Here is an 18,339-nt window from a genome sequence, read left to right as displayed (position 1 = left end):
GCCGGCAGCCTACAGCCGACAGCCGGTCGGCTCCGCCCCACCTGCTGCACCTTGGGGAGGGGCGGGGCCGGCTCCATGGGGCGGGGCGGACCGAGTGCCCTCCCACCCCCGGACTCCAACCCGGAACTAGCCGGGACGCCTTTGGGAAGGCCGCGGCGCTTGGCCAGGAGTGGGAACCCGGACCGTGAGTGCTGTCCGCCGGGGTCAGGTTGCAGATAGAGGGCCGTCCTTGTGCCCTGGGGTCGCAGACCAGGTGCGCCGTCGGTGCCACATTTCCCGGCCTGTGGGCTGTGCTGGGGGCCCGGCTGGACCATGGCTCCCCCGCGGAATGTGGTGAAGATCGCCGTCCAGATGCGTGAGGCCATCCCGCAGCTCATCCAGCTGGATCAGGTCACTCAGCCTGTCCCACCTGTCCACCTTACTGCCTATCTCCAGGTTGCCCCTGTCGGAGCAGCCCAGCCCACCCCCTCCCCCAGGTTCCTCCCCACTCTTGGGCCCCCTGAGTGACTGCTCCACTTGCAGGCAAAGCCCCTGAGCACTGTGCTGAAGGAGCTGTGCGACGCGTGAGTGCTGGCCAGCCAGCTGGGGCCAGGGTGGGGGCAGGGCCCGAGGGAGGTGGCGTCCCTACCTGCCTCACTGAGCCTGGCCTGGGCGGTTGCAGGTGGAGCCTGACTCACTCTGAGCGCTATGCCCTGCAGTTTGCCGATGGGCACAGGAAGTACATCACCGAGACTGTGAGTCCCCACTCCCCCAGCCACTGCCTACATTCTTTGACCCCTGGAGCCCACCTAGCTAGCCCTGATTCTGGCAGACTTGCCACTCCCTGTCTGGAATGGGATCTTTTAAGGACCCCCAAATCCTGACAGCCCAACCCAACTGGCCGGTCTTAAAGGCACCCCTGACTTTGCCTCTCTCTGCTGTCTTCTCCAGAACCGTACGGAGATCAAGAACGGCAGCATCCTGTGTCTCAGCACTGCCCCAGTAACGCCCCTCCCGGCCCACCTTATCCCTCCCTGTCCCCTGCTGGGTCCTGCCCAGTGGTGTCCTACCTCATAGACACTGTCCCCGTGTTCCCACTTCCCTCCCTTCCCTCTGCCCAGCCTTCTCACCTCTGCTCCTGCTTCCACCCCTGCCAGGACCTTGAGGCGGAGCGGCTACTGGGGGCACTGCAGGGTGGGAGCCGTGAGGGGCGCCGGGATGCACTGAGGCACCTCGTCTTGCTAGCCTCTGACTTGACCTTTGCCCGCGAGGTCATCAATCAGGACGGTCTTCAGAGACTTGGCAGCATCATTGAGGATGGGGACGAGTGAGCACAGGCCTGGGGTGGGCTGGGGGCCATGAGGGGCTGGAGGGGCCTGGCCGGCTCCTGCTCAGTCCCAGCTGTCGCCCTCAGCCTCGGGGAGGTGCTGGCCCTTGGACTGAGGGCATTCTTGGAGCTCATGGAGCATGGCGTGGTGTCCTGGGAGACACTCAGCATCCCCTTTGTCAGGAAGGTGGGTTTGCTTTTCCCCGGGCTGCAGGTAGGGTGTGGTAGGACCTGACCTTCCAAGGTGACAGTGGCTCCCATCCACCAGGTGGTAAGCTACGTGAACATGAACCTGATGGATGCCTCAGTGCAGCCCCTGGCCCTTAGGTTGCTGGAGAGTGTGACTTTGAGCAGCCCTGCCCTGGGCCAGCTGGTCAAGAGTGAGGTGCCACTGGATCGACTGCTGGTACACCTGCAGGTGTAAGTCTTTGGACCTGGGAGACAGAGGGCGAGTAGGGAGCTTGCCTGTATGACTGCATCCTCCCCTCTTCTCATCATAGGATGAACCAGCAGCTGCAAACCAAAGCCATGGCATTGCTGACAGCCTTGCTGCAGGGGGCCAACCCTTCAGAACGGAAGGTAAGTGTCCCTCCAGTGGCCAGATGGTGGGTACTGTGTCCTGCCCTGTGGCTCCATCATCTGTGCCCCCTTCCTGCCTCCCTTAGCACATGCTAGACTACCTGTGGCAGAGGAACTTCCGCCAGTTCATCTACAAGGTAGGAAGAACTAGCCAGAGACTGCCCCCTCCTGAACCCTCTCTCCCAGTGAGCCCACACTCACGCCCACGGCCTGCTTGTTCTCCAGAACATCATTCACAGTGCAGCCCCACTAGGAGACGAGATGGCGCATCACCTGTATGTACTTCAGGCCCTCACACTGGGGCTGCTGGAGGCGCGCATGCGCACGCCGCTTGACCCCTACAGCCAGGTGTGTGTGTTTAGTGAGTGAGGAGCAAGGCTTGAGCTTGCCTGGAGTCTAGCATTGGAGCTGTGGTTCTGACCCATCCCCCAACAATGACCCCAGGAGCAGCGGGAGCAGCTGCAGGCCCTGCGCCAGGCTGCCTTTGAGCCGGAGGGGGAGTCCCTGAGTGCTGATCGTCGCCGTTCCCTTTGTGCCCGAGAGTTCCGCAAGTTGGGCTTCACTGTGAGTGACCCCTCCCCAGCTCCCCAGCCCTGCCTCAAGCCAGGGCTGGGGTCCTCCTGAGCTGCCCTATGTCCCCTCCCCACAGAATAGCAACCCAGCCCAGGATTTGGAGCGCGTGCCCCCAGGTCTGTTGGCCTTGGACAACATGCTCTACTTCTCCAGACAGGCACCCAGTGCATACAGCCGGGTCAGTGAGCGGGCAGGGGGCCAACGGCAGGCCACCTCCCTATTTAGGCCGGGTCCCCCCAGGAATTCCCTGCGACTCCATCCCATTCTCTGCTCCTGCCAACCCAGTTTGTGTTGGAGAACAGCAGCCGTGAGGATAGACATGAGTGTCCCTTCGCCCGGAGCAGCATCCAGCTGACAGTGCTGCTGTGTGAGCTGCTGCATGTTGGGGAGCCCTGTGAGTGGGGCAGGGCATGGGGAGTTCGGGGGCCAGGGACGGAAGGGCAGAGAGGGCCAGGGGTTGCATGTCTCTCCTCCCTGAGCCCCTCCTGCCCCCCTGCCCCAGGCTCCGAGACGGCCCAGGACTTCTGGCCCATGTTCTTCAGCCAGGACCACAGCTTCCATGAGCTCTACTGCGTGGCCATCCAACTGCTGAATAAGACCTGGAAGGAGATGCGGGCTACACAGGAGGACTTTGACAAGGTAGGGATGGGAGGGGGGATGGGAGGGAGGCCCAGGGTCAGGGCACAGAGCTGAACTTGGGGTGGCCCCAGGTCATGCAGGTGGTGCGGGAGCAGCTGGCCCGTACACTGGCCCTGAAACCGACCTCCCTGGAGCTCTTCCGAACGAAGGTGAACGCACTCACATACGGGGAGGTGCTGCGGCTGCGGCAGACTGAACGGCTGCATCAGGAGGGCACTCTGGCCCCTCCCATACTGTGAGTGTCCGGATGGGTCCACTGTCACAGCCCCACTTCCTCTGCTGCCCCCATGGGCCACACCCAGATCATTCTGGTCAGTGGTACCCACTCCACCCCAGGGAGCTGAGGGAGAAGCTGAAGCCGGAGCTCATGGGCCTGATTCGCCAGCAGCGTTTGCTCCGCCTCTGTGAGGGGACACTTTTTCGCAAGATCAGCAATCGGCGGCGCCAGGGTCTCTGACTGGCAGAGGAGGGGTAGGTGGGGGGGGTGGGTTGGGGTCCAGATGTCTCTCACCACTCCCTCGCTCCCCTCCACCCCTCTTCCCACAACAGACAAGCTGTGGTTCTGCTGCCTCTCCCCTAACCACAAGGTGCTGCAGTACGGGGACGTGGAGGAGGGTACAGCGCCACCCCCTACAGAGAGCCTGTCTGAGCAACGTAAGGCAGATGGGGCACGGGTTGGATACCTGCTTTCTCCAGATGATCCCATGGCACCCCCAGGAGTCAGCCAGTTTTTTCTGCTCCCCTTCCTTGCAGTCCCTGTGGCTGACATCAGGGGACTCCTGACAGGCAGGGACTGTCCCCATATCCGGGAGAAGGGCTCTGGGAAGCAGAACAAGGTAAGTGTGGTAGGGCCAGGGTCTCCTCCCCACCTCCCTGTCTGCCATGTTCTCTGCTTAGAGCTGTATTCCCTTGCTTCCTCAGGACCTCTATGAGTTGGCTTTCTCCATCAGCTATGACCGTGGGGAGGAGGAGGCGTACCTCAACTTCATTGCACCCTCTAAACGGGAGGTGAGTGTCTGGGCTAGACTGAGCTGGGCAGATGGGCATGGGGTACAGGTGGACAGGCCCTCACAGAGCTGGCTCCATCCCCAGTTCCACCTGTGGATAGATGGGCTGAGTGCCCTTCTGGGCAGCCCCATGGGCAGTGAGCAGACACGGCTGGACCTGGAGCAGCTGCTGACCATGGAGACCAAGCTACGCTTGTTGGAACTCGAGAACGTGCCTATCCCAGAGCAGCCACCCCCTATACCCCCACCGCCCACCAACTTCAACTTCTGTTATGACTGCAGCATTGCTGAACCTTGACACTGAGGTTGGCTAAGGGCTACAGTTGCCACCACTGTGGTAGGCATGAAAGGTGGAGGGAGAGAAATATAAGCACTGACCAGCAGAACCTGCAGCAGAAATAAAGTTGGCTTGGCTCTTGGGTATGCATGGAGCCAGCTCTGAACCCTGTGAGCTCAGCCTGTGACAGCAACAGTCTGCCCCTTTCGCCATCAGATATAGCTGGTGAATGAGGCAGGAATCAGGCCAAGACAGCAAACTTGGGCAACAATTGTTGGGGTAGGTGTTCTGGGGGACCTGTTCCCCTTTCAAGGGGAAACCTCGGCCTCCCCAAGTGCCTACCAAGAGAGGCATGGCCTACAGTCAAGTGAGAGGTTGGGGCTGCTGCCTGTGGAAGAAGTGGCAGAGACACATAGCACTAAATGGATGCTTCTCTGGGCAGCATTTCAGAGGCCCAGTCTATCAGCAATGCTTCCAGAAAGCTCCTGGTGGTCTGACCTCAGACCCCAACTCGACTTAGCCCTGACATATCCTTTGTGGGACACGCAGGCCTCTCTGGTGAGAAGCAAGAAAGGAGAGAAGTGAAGGGCAGGCTATATTTTCCCCCAGAGTCCCCCAGGCTGCTGATTCTGACCACAGCAAATTCTGTGTAGTCCTACATTCTGATGAGACCCTAACCTGGAAATACAGGGAGAGGGGGGCCACAGCCAGACAGTTGCCTGAGGACCAATGCAACAGGTGTTGGGCCCAGCTGCAGGACAGGCTCAGGAGGACATGTAGAAAGCATCTCTCCCTTCTGTCTTTTGCATGCCACTTTCTTGCTGTGCTGGTGCCTCTGCAAATACTGCTTTAACTGTGGATGGGTCATCATGTTACCCTGAAAACACAACATGACACCTTCTCTGGTGAGGTCATACTTTTGGAATCCTTGGGCCTCCAGCATCCTGTGGGTCCACACCTGGGCTCTGAGGCTCCCCACCCCACTCTGAATGGCCTGCCCTTGAATTCAGGGTGGGGGGGGCAGGGATCCCAGATGTGGTTAGGCTGCCATTGGTACCAATTCCTCCTGGGTGTGCTCAGTTTGTGTCCACACCCCATCATCATGGCAACAACCTGCCAGTTACCACCTTCCAGGGCTGCTTTTCCAGTCCTCCCAGGACCAGCTACTCCAATTGCTTTCACAAACAAATCTGATCTGATTATATACACACACCCTATATTCTTCAATGTCTCCCTTTTACCCCTAAGTTAACAGTCATGGTTATAGGAGTCCAGCTGGGTAGGCTCCAGATGTGGGCTTTGAACCACAAATGGGTGCTCATGGCTTGCAAGGGGAAAGCTGGCATCTTCCCTGCACGCCATCTGGGTCTACAATCCCCTCAGCTCTAACTCTAGCTCCAGCCTGATCATGTGCACCCAACAGGGTCCCCTCTGTCTGGACTGCCCACTTTCCTCCCTTCTGTCCATTCCTCTCCACTTTGTTCCTTCTTTATCTCTCGGGCCAAGTCCATTTTTCTTCCCTGCACACTGAATTTGCCCTGCCTGTTGACTTGTTTGCCTACCTGGCTGGTTTAGGGACTGGTAGAGCTTTGACCCCTCTCAATGCCCACAGGAAGCACAGTACCTGCAGGCACTTAGCACTGGCCACCTGCTCTAAGAATTGGTGGACAGAGGTCAGGCAAGTATGGAGATACCTGGAAAGCCAGCTGGACAGTGTACTGGAGCTGCTGTTGGGAAGTCACTGACACTGTTTAGGAAGTTGCACTGGACTTCTAAGTGACCTCTGTTAACCTCGCCTGCCAGAGGTCCTGCCCTCTTTTCCTCTCTCCCACTCTCTTAGTGGTTCAGGCATCAAGCTCTGTCTCCTGGGATCTGGCTGAGACAGGTTCATGTGGTATGTCCCTGTTACAGGGCACATTATGGGTACAGGGGAGAGACCTCCCAAGTCTTTTATCACGTGGAGCTGGGACGTGGCTGAGGGTCAGGCTGTGGAGCAGCCTGTGGGGCTCAGATCAGATGTGAGGCAGCACTTGTCTGTAACCCTTCATGTGTTCAGGTCTTCCCTCATCCTGAGCTGGGTCCTCCGCAATTAAGATAGGGGAGAGGCTCAATTCTTTAGTCTGAAAACTTGGGACAAGAAGGTAAGGTGTAGAATTTTTAATTTTGTCCGGTTTTACAAGAGGCCACAGGCTGACTGCATTGCTAAAGCTCAGTGCTTACAGGGGCTGGGATAGTGCCCGTAGGAAGAGGGAGTGCCCAGGCAAGTGGCACAGGACTTGCTTCTGCTGTTACCAGAACCAGCCCACTGCAGGCCTGACCATCTGATCAAGGCATCCAGGGCAAGGAGAGTAAAGCCTGTGGCAGCAACACAGCTGGCACTTGCAGGGACCTGCAGTAGTGCATGTGCTGGGCTGTGGGCAGACTAGAGCAGGAAGTTCTCAGGGAGCCCTGGGCTTGCCCCAGCCCCAGCCCTGGTTTTGGACAAAGGGTGTGCTGAGGTACTGAGTCAAACTCCAGACCAAGAAGGCAGAGTTGGGGGTGGTGGAGTAGAGGAAGCTGAGCTGCAGGCTGCTCGTCCATCTGTCCTTATAGTGTCAGGGTCAGGTCAGCCCCTCCCACGAAACGGGACTGAATGCAGGTCACCTGGGGCAGTCGGGCTCGAAAGCGCCTGATGGCGGCCATGTCGATGCTGGGGCACATGGCCACATCCAACACCCTCAGTTGCTTGCACTCCTGCCCAATGATGTCCAGTGCTCTGCAGGGAAGCCAATGGCTAAGGGCCTGGCCTGCCCTAGCCAAACCCAGCCCAGCCCCTGCTCTGTGTTCCCCTCACTCACTGCTCTGTGAGCTGACTACAGCTGGACAGGTTGAGGTGCTGCAGCCTGGGCCAGGACCCTGCCTGGGCCCAGCCCTCATCGCTGAGGCGGCCACAGTGGCTCAGCGCTAGGTGCTCCAGGCTGGGGCATCCCCTGGCCACGGCCACCAAGCCCAGGTCAGTGAGTGCTGGCAACAGGCTCAGGGAGAGTTGCCTCAGCTGGGGGAACTGGAGCACCTGCAGGAATGGGGGTGACATGGAGTGGGCCATGGGGAATCCAGAGCCTGGGGCCCTTCCACATTCCTCCACCCCAGGCCAGGGGCATGAAAACAGGGAGCAGAAGCTCGTGAGACAAACTCAAGGTTTCTTGGAAAAATGCTGGAAGGCCCGGGGTCCTCAGCCCCACACCTTGGCCAAACTGGCATCGGTCAGCTTGCTGCAGGCTGTGAGGTCCAGCTCCTGCAGGGCTTGCAGCGAGAGCAGGGAGGCGCCCTGGGGCTCCAGCGACGGCTCCTGAGGACCTGAGTCTGGAAAATCCAGCCCAGGAAATAGCTGTGGGTAGAAACTCCTGCTGCTCAGCTTTTTTTCTGAGCTGGCTTTCAAATGTTCCTCAAGACAGACTCAGGAGACAGCTGAGCCCAGGAACCTCCAACCCCCTACCACAGCCTTGAGGGTCTTGCACCTGGGGTTTATGCGTGGGTTCCTCACTTGACTCTCCGAGCCCCAGAAGCCCCCAGTCACGGAGCTCCTTGCACCAAGCCAGGCGCAAAACTGAGAGGTGGGTGAGGCAGGTGCAGATGGCTTGCACGGTCTGGTTGGTGAGGGACACACAGGAGGACAAGTCAAGCACCCGGAGGCTCGGGCTCAGCCCTGGGATCATGGAGAACACTGAGGCGTCCTAGGAGGGTGATGGGGACAGATGAGCAGCGGGTTGGGCCTCTGCCAGCAGACTTGGCAGGGTCTGCTTCCCACCCCAAAGGCAACAAGGAACTATTAGATGACCCAAAGAGAGAAGCAACAAAATCCCTCCTGTACTGGTAGCAAGAGATCAGAATGAAAAGGGTGGGCCCTGCCAGTGGAAAGCCAGGAGGAGGTTGCTGGAGGACAAAGACCAGGCCTATGGCTGGGGCACAAAGGATGTGCATGGAAAATTCTAAGGTAGCTGCCCCATCTGCTCCCTTCTTGTTGAAGGGGTGGGCTGAGGCAGCCTTATGACCAGGGCAGATTGGACCAGAGGTGGCCGGCTGGCTCTGGCTGAGCCAATGAGATGTTTCCTATATAATTATGGGATGGCAGCAGGAGCCAATGACAGCATACAGGCAGCTGGTTTGTAGAGTGTGGTACCACAGAGGCACAAGAATATGGGTCCAGAGAGAGCAGCTAAGAGGCCAGTGGGAAGAGGGGCAGGGAGGAAATGAAGGCAGAGAGCGAGGCTTCAGCTTGGGAATGCCCTGTTTGCACTGACAGGGTGAGCACTGCAGCACAGAGGGGCAGGCCTGAGCTCTGATTTAGGAGCTGGCCTATGCCATGAAATGACCTTGCGGCTCCCACTGCCTCCTGAGGCTCTGACTGTGTGCCTTCTTCACCCCATTCCCTTCCTGCACCCCTGCCTCCCCAACGGTGCCCCTCCCCCAGCCTGCAGCACCCAGTGGGTACTTGGCATGTGGAGTACTGGGCTGAATGTCCCTCTCCCTGTACCCCCAAGAGCCTCAGGAGGGGTGCTGGCAGCAGCTGCTGAGGTTTCTGTCCTTCCAGGCTGTGAGCCCAAGTTTCATGGCTCACTGCCAGCCTGTGGTCCCTCCCAGACCCAGCCCCCAGAGTGAAGGACAAGAACAGTGGGCTCACCTTCAGTGAAGAACAGTAGGCCAGCATGAGGGAGGCCAGGGGGCGTGGCACTCCATTCACAGGGCCCAGAGCCTGGGCCAATTCCCGCCCGCTCACCAGGCAGCATCCAGCCATGTCCAGACTCCGCAGGTGTTGCAGGCCCCCCAGGGCTGTACATCCTGCATCTGTCAGGCGCTGCAGCTTCCCCAGGCATAGGCGCTGCAGGTGTCGCAGGCCCCGGCCCACGGCCAAGAGTGCCCCATCAGTCAGTTCTGAGCATCCACTGAGGTCTAATGAAGTAAGGCCTGGCTGCTGGCGGCACAGGGTAGCCACGGCCTCTGTGGAGAGATCTCGACAGCTGTGCAGGCTCAACTCCTGCAGCTGCAGCCCAGCCACTTGGCCCAGGGACTTGAGGGCCTCGGCTTGCAAGCCAGTGCCACCCAGGTCCAGGGCACGCAGCCTGCTGGCTCTCTCCCTCACAAATCGGAGCAGGTTGCTGAAGGAGAGTTTGGAAGGGGGGTAGTCCTGGGAGCCAGCAGAGCCCCGGGCCAGGCCTGGCTCGAAGGTGAGGTGACAGTAGGCCAAAGAGAGGCGTTCCAGGCTGGGTGCACAGCTGCTGAGCTGATTGAAGCTGGGGTCAGCCAGGTCCCGTAGGCCAGCCAGGTGGAGCTCTCGGAGGCCACTCAAAGCCTTCCGGACACTTTGTGCTGTCTCGGGTTGGGCCAATAGTGTGCCTGATGTGAAGAGGCTGTTGCAGCCACTGAGGTCAAGTATACGCAGGGCTGGGCAGCCCAGGATCAGGGCCACAAAGGAGGCCTCCGTGGGGCTGCCTCCACCCAGGCACAAGCTCTGCAGATGCGGGCCTAGGTAGTGAGCAACAGACTGCAGTACCTGTTGTGAAGCTGGTGAAGCATCCAGGTTGATGAGGCCAATGCAGGAGATGGCCCTGAGGCCCAGTCTCTTGATGGCTGGGAGGGAGGCAGGGGACACGGGAATGTTGTACCGCACGTTGATCTACAGGGCAGCAGTGGGCCTGAGGTCAGTCTTCCACCCAGGGCCCTTCCACAGTGAAACCCACCTCAGTGGGTGGAGTCATGTGGTTGGGTGGGCAGGGGTATGGGAGGGAGTGGAGCTCAGGATCTGTCACACTGAGAGAAGGTTGTAGGGGAAGGTTAGTGATGGACATGACTGGATGCTAGGTAGAGAGGGGGTCAGGGACACAGTGGGGTAATGGCACATTGAGCATAGGGGGGCTGGAATATGACCCAGAGTCCAGAACACAGCAAGCCAGATCCCAACTTTTGGGACTTTCAAGAGGCTGTTTCATTGACTCAGTCTTATGCCAGGGAGTTGGTATTAGCTAAGTGGCAAGCCCACTCACTTCCTAGGAGCCCATTCAATGCCTTCAGGGGAACTTAAGACAGGAAGAAGCAAGACAGGTGTTACTGCAACTCTACAGCCCAAGAGCCAGGGGACTGGGAAAAGCAGCAAGTCCTAGGTCCTCTGGTGGCCTGAGAATATCTCAGGCACATGAATGTTCACAAGATTCATTGTGTGTGTGCGCATGTACGCACACGTATGAACTAAGATGCAGACTACCCAGGATTGTGCCCTGGCTGCCTGAGTTCAAGATGTGATTGTGATTGTGGGGGTCAGTGTGATGGTCCAATTGGATGCAAATGCTGGCATCCTGTATGGGCACTGGTTTATGTACAGCTGCTCTACTTCCCATCCAGCTCCTTGTGACCTGGGAAAGCAGCAGAGGGTGGGTCAAGGCCTTGGGACCCTGCATCTGTGTGGGAGACCTGGAAGAGGCTCCTAGCTTCGGATCAGCTCAGCTCCAGCCTTTGCAGTCACTTGGGGAGTGAATCATTGGGTGCAAGACCTTTCTGTTTCTCTTCTCTAAATATATCTTTCCAATAAAAATAAAATTTAAAAAAATGTAAATGTGTTTGTGACCCTGCAACACATTTCTGAACCAGACAACTTTGAGTCTGAGGAAGGAAGGAAGGAGAAGCCCCCCATTTCTGTGAACACACTGCAACAGGGCAAGTCTCAGAAGTCCCTGCTTATATCCACACACAGGGAATCAGACAGCATACAGGATGTGCTCTGGCAAGCTACTTAGCAATAGGATTCTTCCAGGAAACATGGAATCCGTTCCTAGGGGAGAAACTGGTCTGGTTTCTGCCTGAGAGAGCTGCAGCCATGTACAGCGGCCATGATGAAAAGGAGTGTGGAGAAGGGACAGAAGCCAGCTTCTGGCCTCTTTCATAGAAATCAGGGGCCCCCATTTCTGGTCATTCCTGACGAGGGGAGTGTTCGCCACAGCTCCCCTCCTGCTGGGGTCATGGAAGCTCTTCCAAGGTCCATTCAACTCCCACATGCAAGGAGAGCTGGGGTGGATCCTGGTGTGAGGGTGGAGAGAAGGATGAGGACAGAGCAAATGCTTTTAAAAAGAAGGAACGGCATGCACCCAGCCACTGCCACCATCCCTGATTGACAGGTAAGTCAGTCTCATCCTGGACACAGGAAATGCTTGTGACGGAGCTGGCTGCAGGGCCATGCCTGCCCTCTCCCCTCACAGATGGGGAGCCCGTGAGCCCCTCAGCCCCTGCTCTGGCAACTGCAGCCATGGCAGGTGCTTAGCCTATCTTTCATGAGCACATGCATGCCAGGAATGCGCTCCCCACTCCGCTGCCTCCCTGTGACCAAAGTAGACAGGCAGATCTGAGGCAGCACCTTAGGGCCCAAGTCCATGGCTGGCTGCCCACATGGAGCCATCTGAAAAACAGGCAAGAATTGCCTGAAAGGAGCTCCAACGACTGGAAGGGAGCGAGGGAAGGTGGCGACCACCCTGGTCTGCCATCATTTTGCTTGGTGGGGTGGAGATGGCAGCTAAGTCTATACCCTGCTCTTGAGATCACCTGGACTTAAACTGCAAGGGCCCAGGAAAAGCCCTTCCAGGATACTTATCTCTGCTTTCTTTCTGACACACTTAATTGTGGGAACCAACTGCTTTCTGAAGTCACTCTAGGTAATATCAACACAACATGCCCAAATTTGAATTAACTGTTTTATCTTCCTTCTTGAAAAATCTTCACACCTTCCAGGGAGGTTTGAAGGGAGTGCTGAGAATCTGGGTGTTTTGGAATCGACCCTATGCCCACGTCCACAACACCCAAAGTCCCTTCGTGCCATTTCCCTGCCCCTCTGCTGCCCTCCCCTGCCGCCTCAGTACGGTCCCATGTGCTCCACTAGGCATATCACAGCATCCTCTTCTAGGTCCTGGCCTCCAGTTCTCTGATCCCAGTTCACCCTGCTCTCGTCACCAGGACGTGCCTTCCAGAGGGCAAATCAGACCATACTCTTCACATTCTCAGTTGGGGCCCCATGTGCACAGGGTATGGTGAGGTTTCCTGGCTACCCTCCAAAGCCCTGCATCCTTCTCCAGCCCACCTCTTGCCATGCCCATTCTCTTTGTTTCCCAGTTTCATGTGCCATGCTGCCTGCTTCCACTCAGCAATCTTTTCTGTTGGGCAGACATTGGTTCCTGGCTCAGGCTCAGGCCAAACACTCCCTTCCTAAATGCTTTCCCTGCATTCCCAATGTGCCTCATGTGTGTGTAGATTTTGAATGCAAGACCCCAGACTCCTTTTAGCTTCTGCTTGCTCCCCACCCTCCCTACTACAGATTCCTAAGCGCTGTGTCTTCCTCTGTGCTGTCCCCCACTCTGCACCCCGCTCCTGCACAGCATCAGGCATTGACGATAAGCCTGGATGTCCACAGCCTCTCTGTGTGTCTCTGGGAATTTTCCATCTTCCTTCTGTCCTGTGACCACTCCCAGGCTCTCTGCTGAGGCCCTGACTGCCACCTCTCTTCCCACTATCCTGAGACAACTTGGCCTCCAAAGTGCCCAAACAAAGAGGCCACTGAGGAAGTGGATGCTCCGAAGCACTTCCTCCACAAACAACTCTGCATTCCCACCCCTGCTTCCTCAGGAAGAGGTGACATCCTCCCTATCCTCCCCAAGTCAGCTCTGTGCACCGAAGCCTGTCTCCGCCCCCACTTCAGGTGGCACCTGCCATTCCTGACCCCTCTCCTCTGTACATTCATCCCTTCTCTAGTGCCTCTTTTGTAAACACTTTAACACATTTTGAAATTTCTCCTAATCAAGATCCCTTTGTCAAGCCCACCTCAAAGCTCTCATTTCTGCCCTACTTAAGGTTATTTATTTGAAAGGCAGAGCCAGAGAGAAAGAGAGAGAGTGTGTGTGTTTATCTCTACCCATTAGCTCTTTTCCCAAAGGCCCAAAACAACCATGGCTGAGCCAGCTTGAAGCAAGGAGCCAAGAACTCCACCAGGTCTCACACATGGGTACCTGGGCCCCCAAGGACTTAAGCCATCATCTGCTGCCTCCCAGGGCACACAATAGTAGGAAGCAGGATTGGATGCTGAGGCAGGGCTTGAACCCAGGCATCCCAAGTGGAGGTCTAATTTGCTTGGTCACAACACCCTCCCCTCATCTCTGTCCCACTAATTTCCTTCCTCCCAGGAGGAAATTCCTTGCGAGTGAAGTCACTCTGCATTTCCTTTCATCTCTCATTCAAGCCCTCTGCCCTCCTGGCTTTCTCCCCATGCTAAATATTCCAGAAGCTTTTGGAATCGCAGATTATGGACATTAGCTGCTACCTACTTTGCTGGATTCTGTGGCACTTACCACTGTCCGCTCAGTCCTTTACAGGCTTTCCTGGTTGTTGCTGTTGCTGGTTTTGACTTTGTTGCCTCTTCTTTCTCCTCAGCACCCCTTCTCTAGGCAGCTCCCCATTCCCAGAACCCTGCACCCGTGTCCCACCCTGGGGAATTCTCTGGGAGAAGCTGCTCAGCAATGTGGCTTCAACATCCATCCATTTTTTCAAAACACTCATATCTATGTTTTACCCAGAACATTCTCTTGAATTTCTCACACAGAAGTCCAACAATCCTGGATGTCACCAAAGATGACTCACAAGTCTAAAATCAAACTCCTTTAGCCAGCGACATCAATGACACTGAGAACTCAACAGCAGGCCCTCTTTATATCCACTCATTCAACACATGACTTTCAAATTAACAGGCCAGGGGAGATAAAACACAAATGGTGATGTGACTATTTGAAAACAAATCAGTTTAGCTTCTCCACATTATCAAAATAAATGTCACCAATGAAATGAAAAAACAAAACAAAACAAAAAACACAATTCAGACTAGAAGACAGAAAAAACAATTGTGCTGTAAATGTAACACTTCCTTTAAAAAGAAAAAAGTCTATTTTAAAGAAAACAAAAGAAGAAAAATATGAATGTATATTTATGAAATTTCTGAAAGGGTCTTTTATGTTTAAGAAATAAGGAAACAAATAAAAAAGATGCCCAGAATCACCAACTTAGAGATTTAATTTCTGTATCTCATCAATAAAAACATCTGTAAGTCAAAAGAAAAATATACTAAGAATATACTTCAACAAATACATAAATATCTTTAATATATAAACATATCATACAAATTGAAAAAAAATCAAGACAATAGTTAAGTGGATAAAGAACATGAAAATACAAAAAAAGGAAACTACAAATGGCCAACTAATGAGAAGAACTCTTCAACTTCATTAACAATCAAAGAAATCAAAATGAAAACAATGAGCTACCACTGCTTGCCTTGTCTGCATTTATCTCCCAGCTGGGCAGCTTCCTTAGATTCAGTCCATTCTGCACTGTGGTTTTTTAAGGCACAAAACGCATTTTGTCACTAGCCTGTCTCAACACAACAGTGACCAAGAGAAAGCCCAGGCTCTGGCTCAGCCAGCCTCATCCTTGCCACCTCTCCCACACACACAGCTTAGCTCCAGCCACAGGGAACTTGTAAGGTCATTGCCAGAACCATTCTACCCCTTGAGGGCTTCCTAGTGCTGTTATCAGTCCTGGAAGATCAACCTTTCCCCTCACCCTATGTCTCCAGGAAGCCTTTTGTAAGGCTGTCGCTGTCCTGTGGCCACCCTTCTCTATGACCCACCTAGTACCCTTTCATTCCAGTGCCGCAGCACAATCATTCCTGTGATTTGTCTTCTCCTTCAGTCGATGGGCCCCCCTTGGGGAACTGTGTCTTCTTCATGTGTTGAACCCCAGCACTGCAACCCCAAGTCCTGTGTGTACACATGTATGTAAGTACGTACATATGGGCATGGATGGATGGATGGATGATATATGAGCAGGACAACAAACAGGCTGGGAAGATAACAGAGGATGGGCAGGGTAGGGGTAAGGGCCTTACCTCCCGGAGGGCATTCTGAGCTGCACAGTACCAAGTCCGGTTCACGAGTGAGGCTTCTTTCTGATCTGACAGAGGCAGGAAGCTCAGAATATATGTGAGCATCTGATGGAAAAAGACAGGTGTTGGGGGCTGTTAGAAGAGTGGCTTTTGGCACCTACTCCAGTTGATAAGCACTGTGGGTCTGAGGGCACCTCCTCTCACCAGCCTCAAGGTATCTGTGGAAAACGAACCTTTCCTGACATCTGTCTGGGTGAAACTTGTCCCACCTAACAGCAATCAGACATCCTACCCAATTGGATTGAAAAACCTTGTGCAGGGGGTCTTATAATTACACCTTTTTTCTCTAAAAATGGCAACTATAGATTTAAATGAGTTGTTATAAAAATGATTTAATGTAGTAAAAGAGCTTGTAGAGCAAGTTAGGTGTTCCTTTTCTGATTCCCAGGAAATTATAGCTCTACTTCCTGTCCTTACAGGTCAAGGTCTGGGACAAACATACACACCTTTCCCATTTTTCTCCACTGCCAACTTGCCTTCTCAACCAGCTGATAAGATTCAGTTCTAGTAAGACCCAGGCTAGGAGGTGCTGGCCTTCCCTCCACCTATGTAAGAGGGTGCAAGGCTACAGGTAGTTAAGACTGGAAGTCCTAAAGGGGCCTGGGAACAGAGATGGCTGTGAGGCCAAGGTTGTTTACTAGTCACTATTTTTGGAATCTTCCTTCCTTGAAACCTATCAGATTATTTTCTAAAGTTTCACCCAGCATTCCAACTGCCCTGCTTCTGGATTCTTTTGTGGCTACCAGGGCTCAGATCTGGGTCTTCTGATTTTCTGTTTACCAATTCAGAAATAACACTTAATAGTCTCATATTCTTCTATTATCTAAGTGCTAGTTCAGTATTACTGATCAATTATCCACTGAATCTGTCACCCAGATGCTTTTACCATGCCCCTAACCTCAAGTGAGATTCAAATTCTGGCTCAGTTCAAAACAGCCCCTCCTCCCAACTTCCCCCTTCAGTGCCAGTGGTGCACCCCACCTGAAGGTCTGCAGAGTATTTTTGACTCTTCATATTCATGCAAAGCACGGGTATTCAAACAGGCTAATCTCATTTTCTGCCAGATTCAGTCTAACCCCAGCTCTAGGACTTCATAGGTGGGTGACCTCAGGCAAGATGTTTGACCCTCCTGAGCTTTAGTTTCCATATTTGCAAGACAAATACATTTTTTAAAAATCCAGATGACAAGCTTCAACTTTATACATATAAATATATCATGTATGCATATTGTATACACAATGCTTGACAATTCACAAATGACCAATGGATTGCTGTTACTGTTCTACCTTTGCAATCTTACCACCTTAGTGGTCAAGTTTTGATCACTCCAGACCCAGATTCCTCCCACAGTCTCCCACCTGACTTTTTGGTCTCCAATTTCATCCTTGATAATCCATTCAATAAAATATCTTTTTTCTCCAATCGCAACACATCCCTGATGAAAACCTCCAGGATTTCCCCAATTTCCCAGGATAACATCTCCACTCCTGGGCGGCAGCACTGCTAGGCCTCCATGCTTGGCCAGATCCAGTCTCCCTACTGTTCTACACAGCATGTCTGCTTCCTTTGGCCTACATGGGCCTCTTTCCTGCCATGCCTTTCTTGAACCCTGATGTCACAAGCCCATTCTCACCTCTCCTTCCAGCAGAAAGGAGGTACCTGGTCAATACTTAAACTGCTTTAAAACAAGGACAGACAATCCTCTACCTCTATTTTCACCAAAAGTTTGCTCTGGGAAGGAAGGGGCAGGGAGATGAAGCAGGCAATTACTTTGAGGAGCACAGGGAGAACAGGCTTTGGAGCCAAGGGGGCTGGGTGTTTGGGGAGGACAGTATTGATGGGGATTGAGAGGGATTGAGACTGACCAAGCAGCAAAGCCTGTCTTGTAGGGGCTGAGCCACCCACCCCAGGAGCAAAGCTGTTACCATTGGAAGAAGTTGGGAAACTATTCGTTAAGCTGGGAAGGGTGTGGGGGGGTAGTGGGTTGATCTTTCCAAACTGAAGGCAGGGCTGATGATGAAGTGCCTATCCCACTGAACCCCATCCCAAGGGGCTACTAGAGGATGTATGCAGATACATGGTTATCCTCCAGGGCCAAGCAGTCCAGGGGTGCCACTGTAGGGGCCTCCGTGCAGTGGGAGTAGGTCTATTTTCTGCTAAGGGCAGTAATTATCATTCCAGGTTTGATGGGAAAGGGTGTCCTGTGCCCAGACAAGACAGGCTGCCAAACCTCAGGGTAAGGGAGGGAGAGGCATTCCAAAAGCCAAGGGCCAAAGCCGCTATCTCCCAGCTGGGGCGAGCAGAGCGCTTTTACAAACATCCCGTGGTGGGGGGAGAGGGGTACAGGATGCCATCACTAGGGGCCTAGAGTGCGTCGCAGGCCTGTCCTCACTTTAGTCCTCAGCCATCAATTCCGGAGTTGAAACAGACTGCTCCACGCTGCCAGGGAGAAGAGGCAGCGTCTCTCCCTGGCCGACTATCCTATCCCCACGGGCCAATGAGGAGGAGGCCGGTTACGCTTCGGGAATGACGGCATGGAAAGGACATCTTCCAGAAATGAGGGGAAGGGACGGCCAGCTCCAGGGAAGGGGATGGCCAGAGCACCTGTCTTTGCTAGGGTGACAGGGCAGTCTCCTGGGGCTGAGAGGGAAGGAGAGGATGGTCCCCCAAGCTAAGGGGATGGAGTGGCCCCAAGACGGGGCCGTTACCGAAAGCTGGCAGGTCCCGGAATCCGTCTGGCGTGTTATTACCGCCACGAGGGAGGGGCCGGGTTTAGCTTTCTTACAGCCCCTCCCCCGAAGCCCGGGACCCCGAAGGCGGGGACTGTCCGGACATAGGCCTGAGGACGGCTTCCTCTCACCTCCAGAGGCAGCGACTCCGCCATTGCATCCCCGCCGCCTCCGCCCCCGCGCGGGGATTTCTGGGAAATGTAGTCCCGCCTGCACTTGGAGGC

The 18,339-nt window shown here is 54.8% G+C and overlaps 2 protein-coding genes across 6 annotated transcripts; one reads left to right on the top strand and one right to left on the bottom strand.

Annotated features, from left to right (window-relative positions):
• Positions 1 to 109: 109 nt before the first annotated feature.
• On the top strand, positions 110 to 5,957 carry LOC121158005 (engulfment and cell motility protein 3-like). Of its 3 annotated transcripts, XM_040982546.1 has the most exons (20): positions 121 to 390; positions 523 to 563; positions 662 to 734; positions 931 to 981; positions 1,137 to 1,306; positions 1,394 to 1,493; positions 1,575 to 1,726; positions 1,807 to 1,885; positions 1,972 to 2,022; positions 2,111 to 2,233; positions 2,330 to 2,449; positions 2,535 to 2,636; positions 2,744 to 2,852; positions 2,961 to 3,097; positions 3,169 to 3,332; positions 3,434 to 3,546; positions 3,647 to 3,751; positions 3,851 to 3,933; positions 4,019 to 4,105; positions 4,190 to 5,957. In XM_040982546.1, exons 1-20 carry the CDS (start codon positions 313 to 315, stop codon positions 4,400 to 4,402), a joined length of 2,151 nt encoding a protein of 716 aa, XP_040838480.1. In that variant the 5' UTR covers positions 121 to 312; the 3' UTR covers positions 4,403 to 5,957. The 3 variants fall into 3 exon arrangements, with proteins under 3 accessions (XP_040838481.1, XP_040838480.1, XP_040838482.1); XM_040982547.1 differs by lacking the exon at positions 931 to 981 and having other exon boundaries at positions 110 to 390; XM_040982548.1 differs by lacking the exons at positions 121 to 390; positions 523 to 563; positions 662 to 734; ... (7 more) ...; positions 2,535 to 2,636; positions 2,744 to 2,852 and having other exon boundaries at positions 1,829 to 1,885.
• Positions 5,958 to 5,996: 39 nt separating this feature from the next.
• On the bottom strand, positions 5,997 to 18,291 carry LOC121158007 (F-box/LRR-repeat protein 20-like). Of its 3 annotated transcripts, XM_040982549.1 has the most exons (7): positions 18,247 to 18,291; positions 15,330 to 15,431; positions 9,042 to 10,034; positions 7,879 to 8,094; positions 7,605 to 7,748; positions 7,219 to 7,433; positions 5,997 to 7,136 (listed from the first exon to the last, which is right to left on the bottom strand). In XM_040982549.1, the coding sequence occupies exons 1-7, from the start codon at positions 18,268 to 18,270 to the stop codon at positions 6,968 to 6,970; spliced, it is 1,863 nt and encodes a 620-aa protein (XP_040838483.1). In that variant the 5' UTR covers positions 18,271 to 18,291; the 3' UTR covers positions 5,997 to 6,967. The 3 variants fall into 3 exon arrangements, 2 of the variants coding, with proteins under 2 accessions (XP_040838483.1, XP_040838484.1); XM_040982550.1 differs by lacking the exons at positions 7,605 to 7,748; positions 7,879 to 8,094 and having other exon boundaries at positions 18,247 to 18,275; XR_005884127.1 differs by lacking the exons at positions 5,997 to 7,136; positions 7,219 to 7,433; positions 7,605 to 7,748; ... (1 more) ...; positions 9,042 to 10,034; positions 18,247 to 18,291 and adding an exon at positions 18,095 to 18,223 and having other exon boundaries at positions 14,435 to 15,431.
• Between the last annotated feature and the right edge of the window lie 48 nt (positions 18,292 to 18,339).

Source organism: Ochotona curzoniae, unplaced genomic scaffold, assembly GCF_017591425.1.
Source record: "Ochotona curzoniae isolate NIBS_2020 unplaced genomic scaffold, NIBS_Ocur_1.0 contig_3622, whole genome shotgun sequence".
In the NCBI taxonomy this organism is placed as follows: Eukaryota; Metazoa; Chordata; class Mammalia; order Lagomorpha; family Ochotonidae; genus Ochotona; species Ochotona curzoniae.
This window is presented reverse-complemented; position numbering and strand designations above follow the sequence as displayed.

Bases quoted from the DNA above. Each gene is read 5' to 3' on its own strand.
- LOC121158007 (XM_040982549.1), bottom strand. From the start codon at position 18,270: ATGGCGGAGTCGCTGCCTCTGGAG. The intron at 7,434-7,604 runs GTGTGGGGCTGA...CCATTCCTGCAG, and splicing joins CCGATGCCAGTTTGGCCAAG to GTGCTCCAGTTCCCCCAGCT. The intron at 7,137-7,218 runs GTGAGTGAGGGG...GCTTCCCTGCAG, and splicing joins TGTAGTCAGCTCACAGAGCA to AGCACTGGACATCATTGGGC.
- LOC121158005 (XM_040982546.1), top strand. From the start codon at position 313: ATGGCTCCCCCGCGGAATGTGGTGAAGATCGCCGTCCAGATGCGTGAG. The intron at 2,853-2,960 runs GTGAGTGGGGCA...CCCCTGCCCCAG, and splicing joins GCTGCATGTTGGGGAGCCCT to GCTCCGAGACGGCCCAGGAC. The intron at 3,934-4,018 runs GTAAGTGTGGTA...TTGCTTCCTCAG, and splicing joins GCTCTGGGAAGCAGAACAAG to GACCTCTATGAGTTGGCTTT.